The sequence below is a fragment of the Carcharodon carcharias genome, chromosome 15 (assembly GCF_017639515.1).
Source record: "Carcharodon carcharias isolate sCarCar2 chromosome 15, sCarCar2.pri, whole genome shotgun sequence".
Taxonomy (NCBI): domain Eukaryota; kingdom Metazoa; phylum Chordata; class Chondrichthyes; order Lamniformes; family Lamnidae; genus Carcharodon; species Carcharodon carcharias.
In genome coordinates, this window is record NC_054481.1 from 59390117 (window position 1) to 59412359 (window position 22243).

At 42.4% G+C, this 22243-nt stretch overlaps 1 protein-coding gene across 4 annotated transcripts in view; it reads right to left on the reverse strand.

The window, feature by feature from the left end:
• The window catches only part of LOC121288094 (probable helicase with zinc finger domain), a 471833-nt gene that overhangs the window by 386521 nt on the left and 63069 nt on the right, over positions 1–22243 (reverse strand). For all 4 annotated transcript variants that reach the window (XM_041206411.1, XM_041206410.1, XM_041206412.1 and 1 more), the window contains 4 exons: positions 19719–20058; positions 16313–16440; positions 15557–15736; positions 14706–14807 (listed from right to left, as the gene is read on the reverse strand). In XM_041206411.1, coding sequence (XP_041062345.1) covers positions 14706–14807; positions 15557–15736; positions 16313–16440; positions 19719–20058 — 750 coding nt within the window. The remainder of the gene's footprint in view (positions 1–14705; positions 14808–15556; positions 15737–16312; positions 16441–19718; positions 20059–22243) is intronic.

A 22243-nucleotide genomic window follows, 5' to 3' on the forward strand; every position in this document is an offset into this window, starting at 1 on the left:
CGCAGGTGTGCTGGGCCCGTCATCAGCCTGAAGAACTTAAAATATTGAATTACGCATGCACCACCCCTTCCCAGTCCACACCTCAAAGGGATTGTCAGGACTTGGGAGTTGTGGGCACCTGCTCTCTGATGAGGTAAGTCTGGCTTTCGTAAGACCAATTCTTTTGGAAGAAAGTTTCACCTTAGTGAAGGTTTCAATGTCTTTAAAATTTCTTTCTAAGAAGTACTTAACATCAAACTTCTAACGAATAGCTTATTACATATTGTACAGATAAACTTTCCACTTTGTTTCACAATTACACATAAGACCATAAGACATAGGAGCAGAAATTAGGCCATTCAGCCCATTGAGGCTGCTCCGCCATTCAATCATGGCTGATAAGTTTCTCAAACCCATTCTCCCGCCTTCTCTCCGTAACCTTTGATCCCCTTACCAATCAAGAACCTATCCATCTCAGTCTTATATGACCTGGCCTCCACAGCCTTCTGTGGCAATGAATTCCATAGATTCACCGCTCTCTGGCTAAAGAAGTTTCTCCTCATCTCTGTTCTAAAAGGTCTTCCCTTTACTCTGAGGCTGTGCCCTCGGGTCCTAGTCTCTCCTACTAATGGAAACATCTTCCCCACGTCCACTCTAGGCCTTTCAGTATTCAGTAAGTTTCAATCAGACCCGGCCTCATCCTTGTAAACTCCATCGAGTATAGACCCAGAGTCCTCAAACATTCCTCATATGTTAAGCCTTTCATTCCTGGGATCATTCTCGTGAACCACCTCTGAACCCTCTCCAGGGCCAGCACATCCTTCCTGAGATACAGGACCCAAAATTGCTCATTTTAAATGTGGTCTGACCAGAGCCTTATAAAGCCTCAGCAGGCTTTTATCCCTGCTTTTATGCTGCTTTGTTATTGAGGGCAACCCCTCTCACCTTACTTTTTGAGTTCAGCCCTTTTGTCCATGTTTAGACCAACGCTGTAGTGAGATCAGGAGCTAGGTGGCTCTGGCAACATATATTATAAAGTTACAAAAGGTATAAACAAAACAAGAGCCAGTACATGTAACAAGTAGGATTTGCAGCATTCAAACATCATAGAATCAGCATGTCTCAGCACCTGCCTTTTCTCCTACACTCTTAAACTCTGAATAGAACATCAACAGTTGCGTGATTTTTCTATAATCTTTTCACAGTTAACCAAAGGTTGTGAAGATACATTCACGTTTTCTTCAGAAACATCTTGACCAGCTTACATTTCTATCTTGTACCATGGGTTTTTAATCTTTCTAGCGTAACTACAAAGCAATACTCTGGTGGTCTTCCCCTCTTCTCATAAGGATGCATATTAGGCATGCTATATGCTACAATTAACTTTTGTATAGGTTTCTTAACTTTAATACAGAAGAACATGGGGCTTTTCTTGCTCTTTCCCTCTGGTAATGGGAATATGCCTTTAATGGGTCCTTTAAGTTTGCTATGGAAACCGTGTTTGCCTGATAACAATCAGTTTCAAAATTATCTTCTTCACTCACTTCTTCCGTAACAGATTCCGTAACACTTGTTTCATTGTTTTGATCAACACCAGATGAATAAACCTGCACCAGGGGAGTTTTCTCTCTTTACTCATGTTACTTTCTAGCTTATCAAGAGATGTGCAACAGCCTTCTGGACACATTCATATTCTTCTCACTAGTGCTTGAAAAATTGAATTTTCATCTCTACTTCTTTCACAATTTCATCCAAATATTTGTTTACTCTACGTTTTCCAGGCTTATTAATCTTTTCATTCAGCTCAACAACTGATCAGGTCAATTCAGTTTTCTTTCTTTCAAAGTCATGTGCAGAACCCTTATACAAGATGTTCGGAATCTTTCCTCCATGGTTACTGCTCCTTGGGCTTTTCCAATTCACTCATTAGATCCTCAATTTGTTTCTTAAAAATGTCCTTAACTGCTTTTAAAGTTTGGATCTGTTCCTCCATACCCCTCATCTCATTGTTGTTCTCCAGATAGAATCAGAGTTCAAGAAGTTCATTGCTCTTTTCATTGCAAAGTTCCAACAGTTCATCAGTCTTTAAATTCAGCATTAAACCAATTGTTCTATGCATCAGCAATTCCTTTTCCTGTTCAAGGCATTTTTCACGACAATTAAGAGGGACATCTGATAATAACCCCAACCTATCCAAGCTCTCTTCGTAGCTACTCTTTTTTAACCCTGGCAACATTCTTGTAAACCTCCTTTGCACTCTCTCCAGAGCTATTATGTCCTTCCTGTAATGTGGTGACCAGAACTGCACACAATACTCCAGTTGTGGCCTCACCAGTGTTTTATACAATTCCAACATTATATCCTTACTTTTATATTCTATATCTCTGCCAATGAAGGAGAGCATTCCATATGCCTTCTTTACAGCCTTGTCTACTTGAACTGCTGCCTTCAGGGACCTGTGTACAGGGATTGTCATAAAAACCCATCTGATTCACAAATGTTATTTAGAGAAGGAAATCTACTGTCCCCACCTCGTCTGGCCTACATGTGACTCCAGATCCACAGTAATGTGGTTGACTCTTAACTGTCCTCTGAAACGACCTAGCCAGCCACTCAGTTGTATTAAAATCACTAGAGTCTAAAAGGAATAGAATAGACGGACGACCCAGCATCAACCTAGGCACTGGAAACGACGATGGCGAACTCAGCTTTGTTGATCCTGCAAAGTCCTCCTTACTAACATCTGGGGACTAATGCCAGAATTGGAAGAGCTGTCTTACAGACTAGTCAGCCTGACATAATCAAACTCACGGAAACATACCATCCATCACCATCCCTGGATATGTCCTGTCCCACCAGCAGGGCAGACCTAGAAGAGGTGGCAGCACAATGGTATACAGTTGACAGGGAGTTGCCCTGGGAATCCTCAACATCAACTGCAGACCCCATAGAGGCTCATGGCATCAGGCCAAACATGGGCAAGGAAACCTCCTGCTGATTACCACATACTGCTACCCCACCCCCCACCCACCCCCAGCTGATGAATCAGTACTCCTCCATGTTGAACATCACTTGGGGAAGCACTGAGGGTGGCAAGGGCACAGAATGTGCGCTGGGTAGGGGACTTCAACGTCCTTCACCAAGCTTGGCTCGGTAGCACCACCACAGACCAAGCTGGCAGAGTCCTAAAGGACATGGCTGCTAGACTGAGTCGCGGCAGGTGGTGAAGGAACCAACAAGAGTGAAAGACATGCCTCATCTTCACCAACATGCCTGTCACAGATGGATCTGCCATTGACAGTATCAGTAGGAGTGACGACTGCGCAGTCTTTCTGGAAACAAAGTCCTGTCTTCACATTGAGGATAGCCTCCATCATTTTGTGTGGCTCTGTATGACACTGCTAAATGGGATAGATTTCGAACAGTTCTAGCAACTCAAGACTGGGAACCCATGAAGCACTGTGGGCCATCAGCAGCAGCAGAATTGTACTCAACCACAATCTGTAACCTCATGGCTCGGCATATCCCCCCACTCTAACATTACCACCAAGCCAGGGGATCAACCCTGGTTAAATGAAGAATGCAGGAGGGCATGCCAGGAGCAGCACCAAGCATGCCTAAAAATGAGGTGTTAACCTGATGAATCTCCAACACAGGACTATTTGCATGCCAAGCAGCATAAGCAGCATAAGCAGCAAGTGATAGACGGAGATAAGCAATTCCACAAACAATGGATCAAATCTAAGCTCTGCAGTCCTGCCACATCCAGTCATGAATGATGGTGCACTATTAAACAAATCACTGGAGGAGGCGGCTCCAGAAATATCCCTAACCTCAATGATGGGGGAGCTTAGCTCATCAGTGCAAAAGATAAGGCTGAAGCATTTGCAACAATCTTCAGTCAAAAATGCCAAATGGATGATCCATCTCAGCCTACTTCAGAGGCCGCAAGCATCACAGATGCCAGTCTTCAGCCAATTCGATTCATTCCAAATGATATCAAGAAACAGCTGAAGGCAGTGGATATTTCAAAAGCTATGGGCCCTGATGACATTCCAGCAATAATACTGAAGACTTGTGCTCCAGGACATACCGCATCCCTAGCCAAGCTGTTCCAGTACAGCTACAACACTGACATATACCCAGCAATGTAGAAAATTGCCCAGACAGACCCTGTCCACAAAAAACTGGACAAGTCCAACCCGGCCAATTACAGCCCCATCAGCCTACTCTCGATCATCAGTAAAGGGATGGAAGGGGTCATCAACAGTGCTATCAAGCTGCACTTGCTTAGCAATAACTTACTCACTGATGCTCAGTTTGGGGTCTGCCAGGGCTACTCAGCTCCTGACCTCATAACAGCCTTGGTTTAAACACGGACAAAAGAGCTGAACTCCAGATGTGAGTTGTCAGTGACTGCCCTTGACATAGAAACATAGAAAATAGGAGCAGGAGGAAGCCATTCATCCCTTCGAGCCTGCTCCACCGTTCATCATGATCATGGCTGATCATCCAACTCAATAGCCCGCTCCCGCATTCTCCCCATATCCTTTGATTCCTTTCACCCCAAGAGCTATGTCTAACTCCTTCTTGAAAACATACAATGTTTTGGCCTCAACTACTTTCTGTAGTAGCAAATTCCACAGGCTCACCGTTCTCTGGGTGAAGAAATTTCTCCTCATCTCAGTCCTAAATGGTCTACCCTGTATCCTCAGACTGTGACCCACGGTTCTGGACTCCCCCACCATCGGGAACATCTTTCCTACATCTACCCTGTCTAGTCCTATTAGAATTTTATAGGTTTCTATGAGATCCCTTCTCATTCTTCTGAACTCCAGCAGATATAGAATCACAGTGCAGAAGAGGCCCTTCGGCCCATCGAGTCTGCACCTGCACGTGAGAAACACCTGACCTACCTACCTAATCCCATTTACCAGCACTTGGCCCATAGCCTTGAATGTTATGACGTGCCAAGTGCTCATCCAGGTACTTTTTAAAGGATGTGAGGCAACCCACCTCCACCTTCCCAGGCCATGCATTCCAGACCATCACCACCCTCTAGGTAAAAACGTTTTTTCCCCTCATCCCCCCCTAAACCTCTTGCCACTCACCTTGAACTTATGCTCCCTTGTGACTGACCTTTCAACTAAGGGGAACAGCTGCTCCCTATCCACCCTGGCCATACCCATTATAATCTTGTACACCTCAATCAGGTCGCCCCCTCAGTCTTCTCTGCTCCAATGAAAACAACCCAAGTCTATCCAACCTCTCTTCATAATTTAAATGTTTCATCCCAGACAACATCCTGGTGAATCTCCTCTGTACCCCCTCCAGTGCAATCACATCCTTCCTATAATGTGGCAACCAGAGCTGCACACAGTACTCCAGCTGTGGCCTCACCAAGGTTCTATACAACTCCAACATGACCTCCCTACTTTTGTAATCTATGCTTCGATTGATAAAAGCAAGTGTCCCGTATGCCTTTTTCACCACCCCACTAACATGCCCCTCTGCCTTCAGAGATCTATGGACACACACGCTTTGGTCCCTTTGTTCCTCAGAATTTCCTAGTGTCATGCCGTTCATTGAATACTTCCTTGTCAAATTACTCCTTCCAAAGTGTATCACCTCACATTTTTCAGGGTTAAATTCCATCTGCCACTTATCCGCCCATTTGACCATCCCGTCTATATCTTCCTGTAGCCCAAGACACTCAACCTCACTGTTAACCACCCAACCAATCTTTGTGTCATCTGCAAACTTACTAATCCTACCCCCCATATAGTTATCTATGTCGTTTATATAAACGACAAATAATAGGGGACCCAGCACAGATCCCTGTGGTACACCACTGGACACTGGCTTCCAGTCAATAAAGCATCCTTCTGTCATCACTCTCTGTCTCCTACAACTAAGCCAACTTTGAATCCACCTTATCAAATTACCCTATATCCCATGTGCCTTTGCCTTCTTTATAAGTCTCCCATGTGGGACCTTGTCAAAGGCTTTGCTGAAATCCATATAAACTACATCAACTGCACTACCCTCATCTATACACCTGGTCACCTTCTCAAAAAATTCAATCAAATTCGTTAGGCATGACCTCTCTCTGACAAAGCCATGCTGGCTATCCCTGATCAAACCTTGCCTCTCTAAGTGGAGATAGATTCTCTCCTTCAGAATTTTCTCCAATAGTTTCCCTACCACTGACGTTAGACTCACTGGCCTGTAGTTCCCTGGGTTATCTCTACAACCCTTCTTAAATAGCGGAACCACATTAGCTGTTCTCCAGTTCTCTGGCACCTCCCCCGTGGCCAGAGAGGAATTAAAAATTTGGGTCAGAGCCACTGCGATCTCCTCCCTTACCTCCCTCAGCAGTCTGAGACACAAATTATCTGGACCCGGAGATTTGTCCACTTTTAAGCCTGCCAACACCTTCAATACCTTACAAAAATAAAAATACCTGGAAAAACTCAGCAGGTCCAACAAACATCTGCAGAGGGGAATACAGTTAACGTTTCGAGTCCGTATGACCCTTGCTTTTACCTCCAATACTTTGTCACTTAAGAACCTCTCAGTTTCTCTCCCCGAGTTCGATACTTTCATCCTCATTCTCTTGGGTGAAGACAGGTGTGAAGTATTCATTCAACAGTCTCGCGATGTCCTCAGGCTCCACCCATAGATTGCCCCCTTGGTCCCTTATGGGCCTTACTCTTTCCCTGGTTATCCTCTTCCCATTGATATACTTATAGAATATCTTGGGATTTTCCCTACTTTTACCAGCCAGGGCTTTCTCATATCCATTTTTTGCTCTCCTAATTGCTTTCTTAACCTCCACCCTGCACGTTCTGTACTCCACTAATGCCTCTGCTGATTTGCTTCCCTTGTACCTGCTAAAAGCCTTCTTATCGTAACCTGAATAACTCTGGTCATTCATGGTTCTCTGGGCTTGTTACTCCTTCCCATCACCCTAGAGGGAACATGTTGAGCCTGTACCCTCCCCATTTCCTTTTTGAACACCCCCCACTGTTCCTCTGCAGATTTCCCCACAAGTAACTGTTCCCATTCTACCTTGGCCAGACTAATATCCACTCTCCCCCAATCCAAAACATTGTTTTGCAAATTGTCGATTTCTTTGTCCATTACAAACTTAAACTGTACCATGTTGTGGTTGCTATCGCTAAAATGCTCACCCACCACCACCTCAGCCACCTGTCCAGTTTCATTCTCCAGAATTGGGTCCAGCGCAGCGCCGTCCCTTGTTGAACCCTCCACATATTGACCTAAAAAGTTCTCCTGTAATCCTAAGCGACTCAATTTCTCCTCATATGTCAGTTCCGCCATCCCAGGAATCAGTCTGATAAACCTTTGCTGCACTCCCTCTAAAGCAAGAACATCCTTCCTCAGATAAGGAGGCCAAAACTGCACACACTATTCCAGGTGTGGTCTCACCAAGGCCCTGTATAATTGCAGCAAGACATCCCTACTCCTGTACTCGAATCCTCTTGCTGTGAAGGCCAACATGCCATTTGCCTTCTTCACCACCTGCTGCACCTGCATGCTTACCTTCAGCGATTGGTGTACGAGGACATCCAGGTCTCATTGCACATTTCCCCTCTCTCAATTTATAGCCATTCAGATAATAATCTGCCCTCCTGTTTTTGCTACCAAAGTGGATAAGCTCACATTTATCCACATTATACTGCATCAGCCATGCATTTTCCCGCTCACTCAGCTTGTCCAAATCACACTGAAGCATCTCTGCATCCTACTCATAGCTCACCCTCCCACCCACCTTTGTGTCATCTGCAAATTTGGAGATAGTACATTTAGTTCCCTCATCTAAATCATTAATATATATTGTGAATATCTGAGGTCCCAGCACCGATCCTTGTGGTACCCCACTAGTCACTGCCTGCCGTTCGGAAAAAGACCCGTTTATTCCTACTCTTTGTTTCCTGTCTGCTAACCAGTTTTCTATCCATCTCAATACACTACTCCCAATCCCATGCGCTTTAATTTTACATGCTAATCTCTTATGTGGGGCTTTGTCGAAAGCATTCTGAAAGTCCAAATAAACCACATCCACTGGGGCCCCCTCATCAACTCTACTAGTTACATCCTCAAAAAATTCCAATAGATTTGTCAAGCATGATTTCCCTTTTGTAAATCCATGATAACTCTGTCTGATTCTGCCACTGTTTTCCAAGTGCTCAGCTATTAAATCTTTTATAATGGACTCTAGAATTTTCCCCATTACCAACATCAGGCTAACTGGTCTATAATTCCCTGTTTTCTCTCTACCTCCCTTTTTAAATAGTGGGGTTACATTAGCTATCCTCCAATCTGTAGGAACTGTTCCAGAGTTTATAGAATCTTGGAAGATGACCACCAATGCATCCACTATTTCTAGGGCCACTTCCTTAAGTACTCTGGGATGTAGATTATCAGGCCCTGGGGATTTATCGGCCTTCAATCCCATCAATTTCCCCAACACCATTTCCTTACCAATACTGATTTCTTTCAGTTCCTCCCTGTCACTAAACCCTGTGTTCCCCAACATTTCTGGTATGTTATTTGTGTCCTCCTTTGTGAAGACAGAACCAAAGTATGCAATTAGTTGGTCAGCCATTTCTTTGTTGCCAACTATAAATTTCCCTGTTTCTGCCTGTAAGGGACCTACATTTGTCTTCACAAATCTTTTTCTCTTCACATACCTATAGAAACTTTTACAGTCAGTTTTTATTCTCCCCGAAAGCTTACTCTCGTACTCTATTTTCCCCTTCTTAATCAATCCCGTCGTCCTCCTTTGCTGAATTCTGAACTGCTCCCAATCCTCAGGTCTGTTGTTTTTTTTTAGCCAATTTGAATGCCTCTTCCTTGGATCTAATACTATCTCTAATTTCCCTTGTAGGCCATGGTTTGGCTACCTTTTCTGTTTTACTTTTGCGACAGACAGGAATAAACAATTGTTGCAGTTCACCCATGCGCTCTTTGAATGTTTGCCATTCCCTATCCACCATCATCTCTTTAAGTAATGTTTCCCAATCCATCATAGCCAACTCCTGCCTCATACCATCGTAGTTTCCTTTATTAAGATTCAGGACCCTAGTCTCAGAATCAACTACGTCACTCTCCATCTTGATGAAGAATTCTATCATATTATGGTCGCTCATCTCCAAGGGGCCTCGCACAACTAGATTGCCAATTATTCCTTTCGCATTGCACAATACCCAATCAAAGATGGCCTGTTCTTTAGTTGGTTCCTCAACATATTGGTCCAGAAAAACATCCCATGTACACTCCAGGAATTCCTCCTCTACAGCATTGTTACTAATTTGATTTGCCCAATCTATATGCAGATTAAAGTCACCCATAATTACAGATGTTCCTTTGTTGCATGCATCTCTAATTTCCTCTTTAATGCTATTCCCAACATCACCACTGCAGTTTGGGAGTCTATATATAACCCCCACTAACGATTTTTTTGCCCCTTGGTGTTTCTCAGCTCTACCCATACAGATTCCACATCATCGGAGCTAATATCTTTCCTCACGATTGCCTTAATTTTCTCTTTAACCAGCAATGCAACTCCACCGCCTTTTCCTTTTTGTCTGTCCTTCCTAAATACTGAATATCCCTGGATGTTCAGTTCCCATCCCTGGTCACCCTGCAGCCATGTCTCCATAATCCTGACTATATCATACCTGTTTACATCTATTTGAGCAGCTAATTTATTTACTTTATTGTGAATGCTCCTCCTGTTAAGGCACAAAGCCTTAAGACTGGTCTTTTTAACATTACTTGTCCCGTTCCCACTATTTTTCACTGAGGCCCTGTTTGATTCTTGCTCTTGATTTCTCTGCCTATACTTTTCTTATTCTCCTTTCTGTCTTTTGTTCCTGTTCTTGATTCCCTCTCCTCTGACTCCTTGCATAGGTTCCCACCCCGCTGTGATTTTAGTTTAAACTTTCCCCAACCACTCTAGCAAATATTCCCCCTTGGATATCAGTCCTGGTCCTGCCCAGGTGTAACCCGCCCAGTTTGTACTGGTCCCACCTCCCCCCAGAACCGGTCCCAGTGTCCCAGGAATCTGAAACCCTCCCCCTCACACCATCTCTTCAGCCACGTATTTATCCAACATATCCTGCTATTTTTACTCTGACTAAGCATGTGGCACTGGTAGTAATCCTGAGATCACTACCTTGACATCAAGGCCGCACTTGACAGCAGGTGGCATCAAAAAGCCCTGCCAAAACTGGAGTCAATGGGAATCGGGGGGAAACTCTCTGCTGGTTGGAGTTCTTCCTAGCACAAAGGAAGATGATTGTGGTTGTTGGAGGTTAGTCATCTCAGTTCCGGAACATCATTGCACAAGTTCCTCAGGCTAGTGGCCTAGGCCCAACCATCTTCAGCTGCTTCATCAATGACCTCCTCCCATCACAAGGTCAGAAGTGGGGATGTTCACTGATGATTACACAATGTTAGCACCATTCACAGCTCCTCAGAAACTGAAGCAGTCCATGTCCAAATTCAGCAAGACCTGGATAACATCCAGTCTTGGGCTGACAAGTGGCAAGTAACATTCGTGCCACACAAGTGTCAGGCAATGGCCATCTCCAATAAGAGAGGATCTAACAATCACCCCTTGACATTCAATGACATTACCATCGTTGAATCCCCCACTAACAACATCCTGGGGGTTACCATTGACCAGAAACTGAACTGGACCAGCCATATAAACACTATGGCTACAAGAGCAAGTCAGAACCTACGAGTCCTACAGCAAGTAACTCACCTCCTGTCTCCCCAAAGCCTGTCCACCATCTATAAGGCACAAGTCAAGAATGTGATGGAACACTCTCCACTTGCCTGGATGAGTGCAACTCCAACAACACACAAGAAGCTCAACACCATCCAAGACAAAGCAGCCCACTTGATTGGCACCCCATCCACAAAATTTGATCCCTCCACCACCACAATGGCAACAGTGTGTACCATCTATAAGATGCATTGCAGGAACTCACCACAGCTCCTTAAACAGCACCTTCTATATGCACAACCACTACCATCTAGAAGGACAAGGGCAGCAGGCACATGGGAACTCCATCACCTACAAGTTCCATTCTAAGCCACTCACCACCCTGACTTGGAAATTTGTTGCCGTTCCTTTACTGTCGCTGGGTCAAAATCCTGGAACTCCCTCCCTACCAAAACTGTAGTGTCCACCACATGGACTGCAGTGATTAAAGGCAGCAGTTCACCACCACCTCCTGAAAGGAAATTAGGGGTGGGCAAAAATTCTGGCCGAGCAAGCGACACCCACATCCTGTGAATGATAAAAAAGAACATCCTGTGACCAACGCTCCCGGTTTCTCACCCATTCTCGTTTTTCATTAGTAAACGTTTCTTTCATGCGTGGAAGTTGGTTCTCTACACTCAGCAGGCCTTCCTTGAATTGCTCATTATCGGCAATAAACTTCTCACGTTTTGAGGAGTTTGGCAAGATCAGCATAATGAAGCAACTGCTGCAACATAGTCGTCGCCATGTTACCACCTACGCTGGCCATATCATTATGCAATATAAAATCTACCCCTTCAATGGGTAAACTAGGAAGAATTGCCACAGTAACAATTCAGTTTACTAAATCACTTCATAAACTGACTTCATACAAGGGAAGAGGTTCATAAATTCCATGAATACCCCGTTAATACATTTCTTTTCATCAAACCATCTGGAACATAAATCATATCATCAGCCACATCAATGATGAATCTGCCCCAATATCTCTCAAAATATTAGTTTTTTTACTTTTGTTGGAGAAAAAAGGGAATACTTAGAGACAAAACCTCTGTAACCTCCACCAACCTGGCTCACTTCAGCAGTATTCGAAGAAGAATCCACTTGACTATCCTAAGCTGCATTCCCCTCTCTAGTAGATTTTAACACCCATTTCCTTTTCTGATACAGCTTTTTCTGAAGGCTAGTTTAGCATTCCTATCGCTGCCACCAGTTTACTGTTCAGCTCCAACAACTGGCTTTGAAATGCAGTGTCTTATGGCAATAAAAACATACTGGCTCTTTACATCACTTCAACTTCACTACTATAATATTTATTGACTGGAACACCTTCTGCCTTCTCCCTAAAGCTAGACTCCTTTCTATTCCTCCAGTTCCCTCATAAGTTTACAAATGGAGATCTACTGCCCCCTAGCTACCTATGTGATATATCATACCCATCTGTCAGAACCACTGCTGCCTGTACCTTAGGAACCTTAAGGTCTTCCAGGTGTGACCTAATAGCTATTGGAATGCTGTTTCAAAATTCTTCTAGTATTAACTCTCTCACATTCTCAATTCTGTTCAACTTCGTGTCCAAAACTACTGGTCCCACAACATTTCTTTCTCCCTAACAAATTCTGCGCTTTTTATTCGGTCTTTTCTTTAAAGTCGGAAATTTCAACTGATTTGCTTCAGGAACAAGCTCATAAGCATTAAGTACCACAGTAACTACCTTAAAGTCTGAGGATTGTTCTTCCAAAAGGCTAAAATGCACATCCATTGCTTTACTACCTAAAACACTTTGCAAAATGAGAGTCCATATGTCCTTTGGCCACTTTAACTTTGTAGCCACTTTTTCAAATGAGAAAAAAAACTCTCAACTCAGTCTTCGGTGAATTTAGGCACAATGCGAAGATTTTTTGTTTTATCGAAGCTCAAAGTGGGACTAGATTCCTCATCCGAACTTGACTCCTTAACCGAAGCTTTTCTCTAGCAAATTCATACCATCTGATTTCTTTCTCCCTTTGACACTCAAGCTCAAGCTTTCACATTTCCATTTCTTTCACTCTTCTTCTTCCTCTTTTCCAAGTTCAAGTTTTTGCTTTTCTCTACCTCTTTCTATTTCAAGCTGCTTCATTTCATTCATTATCTTAAGCTAGTTCATCTGCAACTGAATTCTAGCTAACTCAACTAAATTGCTACCTGGATTAATTCTTCCTTCTTCCAAACCCAGATGCTGCGCTATTTCCTCAATTATTTGTTTTCTTAGCCCCTGCATTTAGCACTAATTTGTCTGTTAATGCAATTAACTTAGCCTTGATTATTTGTTGCAAATCATTCAGGCATAAATCTTTCCTCTCCAGACAAATTGTAGCAATTGACAAAGTCATTCTGCTTTTCACCAGTATAGTAAAATTAATCATGGAAATCTTATTAATCTTAACCTCAGCAAGTACCAGTACTTGTATCTGTTTGTGGATTCGAAATCCTACAAGAGACCCCAATATATATGTTATACCCCTGGACCAGACCCCCAGGTTTTTGGTACGATCCAGTTAGGGACCAATAACTTTTTATTTAAAGTAGACAAAGTTTGAGATCTAAAGTACTTACTAAGAGAATAAAGCCACAGAACTCCATGGGTTTTGAACAAACAAAAACAAACTTTATTATACAAAATCAGAAAGATAAAACAATCTACAATATCTATCTTGCACTCTAATATTTAAAGGTCAATATATGAGGTACATGTGAATTAACAGGCAAACTCCAACACACCACATAATAATGACAGATGAAACCAAGACAGATTACACGAATTTCTCAGTAACCCACCCAGACATCAATAAACACCAAGTCAACCAATCTCGTTGGAACTCTCTCACAAGGGATTCCAGTCTTCACCTTAGAAAATTTAGCCTTGGAATTCTCTCAAAAAGTCACTCCAACTCGGATGGCCTCAACGACGGCCCACCTTGCAGGATTTCAATCTCGCCTCCCAAGACTCCGTTCCCCTGGATTCCCAAATCTGCACTCAAGTGCCAACTCACAAGCACAACTTCAGTTCTTCAGCCATACCGAACAGAATACGGCACATCCAAAGGGGTACCTTTGCCCCAACGGCCTACAGCCGGAATCATCAACCTTTTGCTGCCTCCATTGCCAGGGCTTCTCCTGAGCCCTCATCACAAAGTCTGCCAACTGCAGCCCTTTTGCTGCTTGGAGCCTCTTTCGCTGCTCCTCATTCTCTTGAGCAGGGACTTCTCCCTGTCCCCTGCTTGGGATTCTTCGCCAAGATATGGTGCCGCGCTTCTGGGTCAAATGACCTGATTTTTCACGCCATTTTTCTTTTTACACAGGCACAATGGGACCACCCTTGGGCCACAGAATTTAAAACGCTGAATCATGCATGCCTAGTCCCTTTTCAGTCCACGCATGCGTGGAAGCTCACATGGATTGTAAGGACTTGGAGTTCCCAGGCACCCCCCCTTTCGTAACATACCGCAGCATGACCATTAGTGATATGCAATCTAAATAAGAAATCGTAGGATTTACTATGACTTTACAAATAAGAAGTACATAGATAAAAACAACAAAAAATTTACAATGTTCAGAGAAGAGCAAGGAAATGAGATTCAACGGGACAGTTCCTGTGGGATAGTCAGCTACAATGCATCAAATGGTGCCCCTCTGTAACAAAATTGTTCGCTCCACCCACCCACCCTTAAATCATCTTGGAAGTTGCTATTTGGTGTTTTTTGTGAAGACACAGAAAAGCTTTCTTTTTTTCCTTACTTAGAGGAGAATGCACAGACTACCAATTCCAAGTGAACAGATCACAAATCTGTTAAAAACTGGGTGGGAGAGTTAAGTGAGCATGAACTTTTGCGAGGACTATGATCTGGAAGCGTGTTGCTAATGTTATCATGGATAGTGCCCTCACCTGAGAAGTCTCACATCACTGGCATCGTTTTCAAAAATAGGAGAGAGGTAGTCCTTTATGAAACTGTCTGCTGCAGTATCTGAATGTGCACAGAACAGAATCCTGAGACAGGAAGAAACACAAATGTGAGTCAGCTGTAAAATGGAAAACATGACACAATGTACCTTAAGATCTGTGATAGTAATCTGTGTGTTCATCCATCTCTCGCTTTCTCTCCTCTTGCCCCCAACACCACACAGAAACTGATTTCTAATATCAGGAATTCTTCTGGTCATAAAGGTTCAACTGCAGTGGTTCAGTCAGTAAATGTGTCATATGATGTGGTACTGAGCTATTCAGAAGCATCAGTTTCTGGTCTCTGTTCAATTAGCTTGTCTCAGCTGGAACGCTAGGAAGGCCGCAACTGGCTTCAACAGCTCGGGGAAGAAGGAGGAGAAATCCCACACACACCCCCGATTCCCACTCACCCTTACTACGCACTGATTCCTGCTAGAAGTGCATATGCAGACTTCTAATATAACAGATCTTGGTCAGATACAGTCAACTCGAGCATAGCCAATCAACACTCAGTGTGCAGACTCAGATTTGAAACAAGTACTTGGGGTAAGGTTCAAGAAACAATCATTTGCCAGCAAGTGTCACCATCTGAAGTGGGCAAGGAGAGAAAGCTGGAGAAAAAAAATTGTGTTGCAAGGCAAAAAAATAAACTTGAAAGTATTTTCCTTATCCATTCATCAAGGAAACTGGCACAATCCTAAAACACTTCAACATATGCCTATTTGTGCACTCATGTGGCAAAGGCTGGATTATTTTACAATTATTTTCAGGTCTATCAATCAACTTCACTCTACCTTTTGTCAGAGTCTTTCACCAATTGTTTAATTGCTTGTGCCAAAGTGAAAGTTTTCCCAGTGCCACATGGCCCGGTCAGAAGAATTGGTGGGAGACTGAATGATGTAGGAGCTGTAATGATATCAGCTGCTTTTCTCTGCTTGGAATTCAGCCTTAGATCCAACTGCTTTCCCCAGTCTCTGTGAGACAAAGAGGAAATCATTATTTTGAAAGTTTGGTGTAGGACTGATATCAACTGACCTTCAACAATCTTGAGACAGAGGTAAAAGTAAGAGAAAAATCCCAGCTGAGGTCACAACCCCAAATGAATGTCTTTAGTGACTTGAGAACAAAAATAGGAGAGCATCCACAAATTAGTTATTATTTTTCTAACACACATAATTTAGCAAATAATTGTTAGTTTTCACCTAAAAACAAGCATCATTGCAAGGCTGTCCACAATCTACTGCTGCAAAGGATAATAAACAGACTGATATCAAAGAACTTTCTGTCTGTATGTCACTTGATTCTCATAGCTAAAGCTGAGTCCTTCCAGCATTTTCTGAGGATATAATATCGGTGTCACCTTTCCTTAAATGGCATTGAAAGTTGCTGATTCTATAACCATTATAATTTTAATTGTCTCTGTTATGTTTCTCCTCCCTTCCACCACCCCTATTGCATCCCAAAGGATTTCATACAAAATGCAAATAAGCTATTTGGAAAAAACACTGCATTTGGCAGCCACCAGAAAACACACCAAAAGTGTTCCATACCTGTCTGGCAAATCAAGCATCAGAAGAGGAGAAATATCTGGGGAGACCAGGCTGCAGTCTTTAAGATTATCCAAAGCTAGATGCATCTCACAGAGCGGCAAACGGTTCAACTGAAACTGAAGCTCCACCTGTTGGTTGAACCAAAAGATCACTAAGCAATTCAAAAACATTAAAGAAACAGAATGCACTTTGAAAAGCTCATACAACCAATTTATGTGAGTTTTGTCCAATACCTGACAATTCTATAGTAAGCAGAGCAAGGGGAGAAAAACCCTCAGTTTCCCATTTTATTTTTCAATGCACAAGTAAGCTGGACAATACTAGAGTGACTCACAATTGCATTGTTCTTAGCTTTGATTTTCGGCTCACATTTCTTTTCTTATGGCTGATGTAGTTGTAGAGCAACAACTGTAATTTTACATTCAGGTGATTAAGCCAGATAAATAAGTCAAGAGTAGAAAAGTGAATCACTTTTGCATTTGTCAATCAGGCACTCAGCCATTATCTATTCCATGATTTGTCCTGGGTGGCTGCAAATGTACATTGAAGATTTTTTAATTGTCCATTTTTGCATGAAGTATCCATATTTGTCATGGTGTGTCTTGATGCTGCCCAGTGACCATGAGCTTTACAGAAGGTTGAAGCCAGGGACCTTCAGCATTTCGTCTGTCACAAGGTGCTTTGTTGTGACTTCTTGTGAACTCCATGCAGCTTACAAGCCCCATCAGGATTGAAGTTATATTGTTGAAATTTAAGCTTGAGAGTCCAAAAGGGCTTGTGTGACTTCAGATAGCGTTGAGGGACAATTCTGAGATCCTGGTGCAGGGGGAGACATTGATTTTCTTCAATTTGCTATACTTTGCAGAGGGTTGCAATGAATGGGCATGGGACTGATGTGCAATGGGCAGCAAGAGTGTTGGGGTGGTTTTCTGATGCTACACTCAACTTGCTGACGTCAAATGGAATACTACAAGTGGAGTGTAGCTACTTCTGGTCTTTACTGGTGCACAGTACTCATAATGCATGATGCCCATCGAAAACACAGTCCACACGATCTATAGAGCCAAATTCTGCACTGGAATTTGCTACTTAAGACAGCAGAAAACCCCATTTTGCATCTTACAGACTCAAAGCAGCAATATCTAATTTTATTTTTGTGAAGTAGATAATGACAGACATCCAGCCCACTGATTTTGTATTAGGTAACACAGCAATTGATGTGGCAGATACTGTTAAGCTTTTGGCAAAAGATGCCACTTTTTTAGACTTGAGATTATTAATAGACTATAGCAAGCATTACAGAAATACTGAGGGAAAGAACAGAATACTGAGCACATTATAAACCAACAGCAGCTGATTTCCTCCAAACAGTAACATAGTCATCCAAACCGCTTAATTACTGGTAATCCACAGCGAAGTACCTGTAAAAATCATCCTTCTTCTCCTATACTATTTTGCTCTCACCAACATTATGGAAATAACACAAATCAGGCATACATTTCGAGAGATAAAGGTAACTTCAGAACTTATCTACAAAACGTTCAAAGAGTAAAACTCAAAGATTAGATTGTGCTAGACATCTGGTTATGACTAGGCTCCCTCAGCTCATTTCTGATTCTGATTAAGTTGGACGCTTTAATTTCTATCTTAATTAGCACAAGGACTAGAGGACACAGATTTAAGGTTTGAGACAAGATATGAAGACGGGGGCATATGTGAGGAAGAACGATTTTGCACAGCAAGTGGTCATGACCTGGAGCTTGATGCCAATAAGGACCCGATGGGTTGAATGGACTCCTTATATGCCATTTTGGCTTTACAACTCTACTGCTCTTCCATCAATATTATATCATACACAGTGAAGATTTTTTAATTTTCCATTTTTGCATGAAGTATCCATATCTGTCATGGTAGAACTTGATGCTGCTTACTGTTTACCATGAGCTTCACAGAAAGTTGAAGCCATGGATCTTCAGCATTGGGTCTTTCACAAGGTTTTTTTTTTGTGACTTCCTGTGAACTCCATGCATCTTCCAAGCAATTTTAAACCCAATGCTAGGATGTTAAAATCACAAAGTGGGTGACCAGCAGCATACAAATTCAATTTAAACATATGCAAGTGCTGCACACAAGAATTTCTTCATAATTTGTTGATTTTGTAAAAAACAATGATATGCATACCACATGAACAATACATTGAAGGGTAAAATTAAAGCAAATCTACTGTTGTTAAACTTGGTGCTTTATGTAGCTAGTCATCATGGAGCATAAATTAAATAGCATTATAAACAATTCATTCGAATATAAATCAGATGATGTCTGCTAAATTTCTTCAATAACAGAAGTGGTGGTCTGACCACATCTTGAATAAAGACGTTCAGCTTCAGAAACTTAGATTAATAATTCCAAGATGAAAGTGATAAATCGGGCTGCCAACTATCCTTGTTGTTAGTTGCAATACAAGATATTTTTAAAAACATGAGATATAAATTATATTTAATTAATTTTACAGGTGAATGCTGAAGAGAAGGCTTTGTTAAAACCCTAAGATAAAAGCAAAATACTGCGGATGCTGGAAATCTGAAACAAAAACAAAAATTGCAGGAAAAACTCAGCAGGTCTGACTGCATCTGTGGAGGGAAAGACAGAGTTAACGTTTCGAGTCCGTATGACTCTTCTTCAGAACTAAAAAGAAGTAGAAATGTGGTGAAATATATACTGTTTAAGGGGGGTGGGACAGGTGACGCTGAATGGAAGGCCAGTGATAGGTGGAGACAAAGGAGAGATGGCAAAAGATGTCATAAATAAAAGGTCAAGGGGGTGTTGATGGTGGTGATACTGGCTAAAGAAGGTGCTAATGGTGACATTAACAGTAGAAAGCAGGATGAGCAAGTGATAGATAGCCCTAGTGGGGGTGGGGTGGGGGGACGGGACGGTGTGGGAGAAAAGATCGAAATAGGCCCAAAGGTGGGGAAAGAACAACGAATGGAAATAAATTTTAAAAATAATAATAGAAATAGGTGGGGGGGAATATATACATATAAAAATTAAAAAATAATTATTTGATAAAAAGGGGATAAAAAAGGGGTAAAGATGGAGGAGACAGTTTATGATCTGAGGTTGTTGAACTCAATGTTAAGTCTGGAAGGCTGTAAAGTGCCTAATCGGAAGATGAGGTGCTGTTGCCTGCTATGGTACTTTATGTTTGCTGTTCTATTCTGCTTAGTGGGTTGAGAGATAAGCAAGCATTCCTTCAGAGATCTTAGGTTTTCCGATTCACAGACTGAATTCCTCAATCCAAGTTTTGTTTCTGGCTTCTAAGCAATGATCTAAGGAGGAGGGAAGAAATTTCTGTTAACAGGCAATACCTCAAAACTTTAAGGGTACAAATTTCACATAAACTTGCCTCTATGTCTCTCTCCGGTCGAAGTTTCAGATCTTCACAGCACTCTTTGGAGAGCCTCAGCAACATACACTCCCTGGACCTGTCTTCCACAAGTGCTTCGTACACTTTTTCCTTATTCCCCTGATTCGATCCAAGACCCTTTTTTTTGCTGAGGGGTATCAGCAGAACACTGGTGACCTTTTCCATCACGAGTCTCCCAGCAGCAGTGTCTTTGGTTATCACGGTATCACTCAACAAAACACAGGCAAACAGTTGACCATTCTGAACATGCCGAGCAGCACCATGATTGCCAGGAACTGCATAGGACGTCGTTATGTGCAAATTTGCTTTGATATTAAACCTAGTACAAAAAGAAAAAACTTAAAACTAATCAAAGAACAGCAATTTTTTAAAAAATTTGCTAAAGGATCTACAGAACAACAGATGAATCTCATATACAAAGTAAGAATCTAATTTTAAGATTTCAACAATGTTAGAGAAAACAGCACCAAAGCTCAAAAGCTTATTTGAGGTAAATAAAAAGCCTTGGCCAGGATTTTCCCCTTGGCGATTTGGGGGCAGGGCCCACTTGCCGAGGGGCAAATGACGTGGGATGACGTCGGGAGGAATCCCCAACGTCATCCCTGTCCGTTTGAATTTTTAGGAAGGTGGACGGACAGTGAAATCAGCTGTCTGCCCGCCGACCTGTCAATGGCCAATTCAGGCCATTAACAGGCTAATTAAAGTAATTAAAGACCTGTCCGGCCAACCTTAAAGCTGGCGGGCAGGCCAGGAGCCCCAGCAGGCTCCAGATTATTCATGAAACCTCATCCACTGGCGGGATGAAGTTTCATGTCCGTTTTGTAAAAAATAAAGTTTATGTGTTTTTTATTAACATGTCCCATCTCGTGTGACATTGTCACGAGGGGGGGCATGTTAATAATTTTTTAATGTTTCTATTTTTACACTTAACTTACCTGTCACGAATCTCCCTGAGGCAGCAATTTGCCTCAGGGAGAAGTGCGCTCTTTCGCGCGCATGCGTGAAAGAGTGCACTTTGACAGATGGGGAATCCCTCAGCCCCCAGAACAGGAAGTGCATAGCGCTTCCTGTTGGGAATGCCGCTCAGCGGGCCTTAATTGGCCCGCCCACTTAAAATGGCGGAGGGCCCCATTTCAGTGGCGGGGGTCAGCTGGCCGCCCACCATCAAGCCGGTGGGGCCCACATCCGAGGGCAAAATTCTGCCCTTTATTTGAATAATTTACATCTTTTTTTCTTCTTCTCTGCTCAAGATCCTTATTCTTATCAAGTTTCATGCATACTTTCCAATAACTTGCTCAGGAGCCATTCTTCATCTATGTCCAGCTATTTGATTGTGTGGGTAACATAGGCAAACCTGATCTTATCCTCACCTCATCAGATAGCTACACATGTGCACTTTCCAGCCGTGATGGAATCTGTGCTTTCAAAGTTTGTATTTTTTGAGACAGACCTTAACTGAAAACAGAACCTGAAAAGGGAAACAGAAGAAGGAAACTGGAAAGGAAACTGACCCTCCCAGTTTCTATGGAAATGAAAACTAAAACCGTGATTGGAAACCAAAACTTCAAGGGAGACTGGGCCTGGATGAAAGATAAAAAAAGGACACAGATCAATCCAAGCTCAGTGTTAACAGTTGATGAGTTCAGTGGTGCAGTATAAGCAAGCTGAAGAAGAAAGGCCAGAACCAGAAGCTGAGAATAAGCAAAGAGATAGTTGCTGCTGCTGTTTCTGTTACTTGAAGAAAACATTAGTGGATCTATGTCATCAGACCATCATAAGCAGAGTTCAGGCAATTCTACAGACCTGTATAAGTTTTGGTGAAGACCGTACTTGTGGAACTCGGGTTGGTTGTGCACTGCTGGTGGCAGGGGATCAGGCTAGCTGCTACAAACAGAGGGCCTGAAATTTTTTGCAAGGACAACATCATTTTGAAGGACTTTGTGACCATGTTTGATGATCCTCATGCTGAAGAGACTGTTGAGCCGATTCATTAGATCTGTCTTAGTTGTATCTGCCATTCAATATGTAATTCGTAGTGTATATCTGGTCCCAATTTTTTGCCTGTTAATTCATGTTTAACTTATGTTGATTCTGAGTGTTAGAGTATAGATGGTTAGCTAAGATAGTGTTAAGTGTTTGCTCTGTTTGATTCTTGTTTAGCAAAAATTCTTCTTGTTTTAAACAGTGGCTTCATTCTTTTAGTAAATAACCAATATTTCACATTTTGTCCTTTTTTTCCCAAACTGAGATCATAACACAGTCTGAATCACAAGTTAAGCATCAAGGTTAGGAACCTTGGCCTAAGATGTCCTTTCCTTCTGCCCTCTGCAAAGAAAAGTGGAACTTTCCTAGCTCCTTTTGTGTTTAAAAGAAGTATCACTAACAATTTTCAAAACTGCACTCAAAATCTATGCATTCTTGGCACATTTTGTTCTAGTTTTAAATTTAGCTATGGGGGAAAAAATTGGCTGGATGCTGGCACAGTCAGTATACAGTGTGTAGCT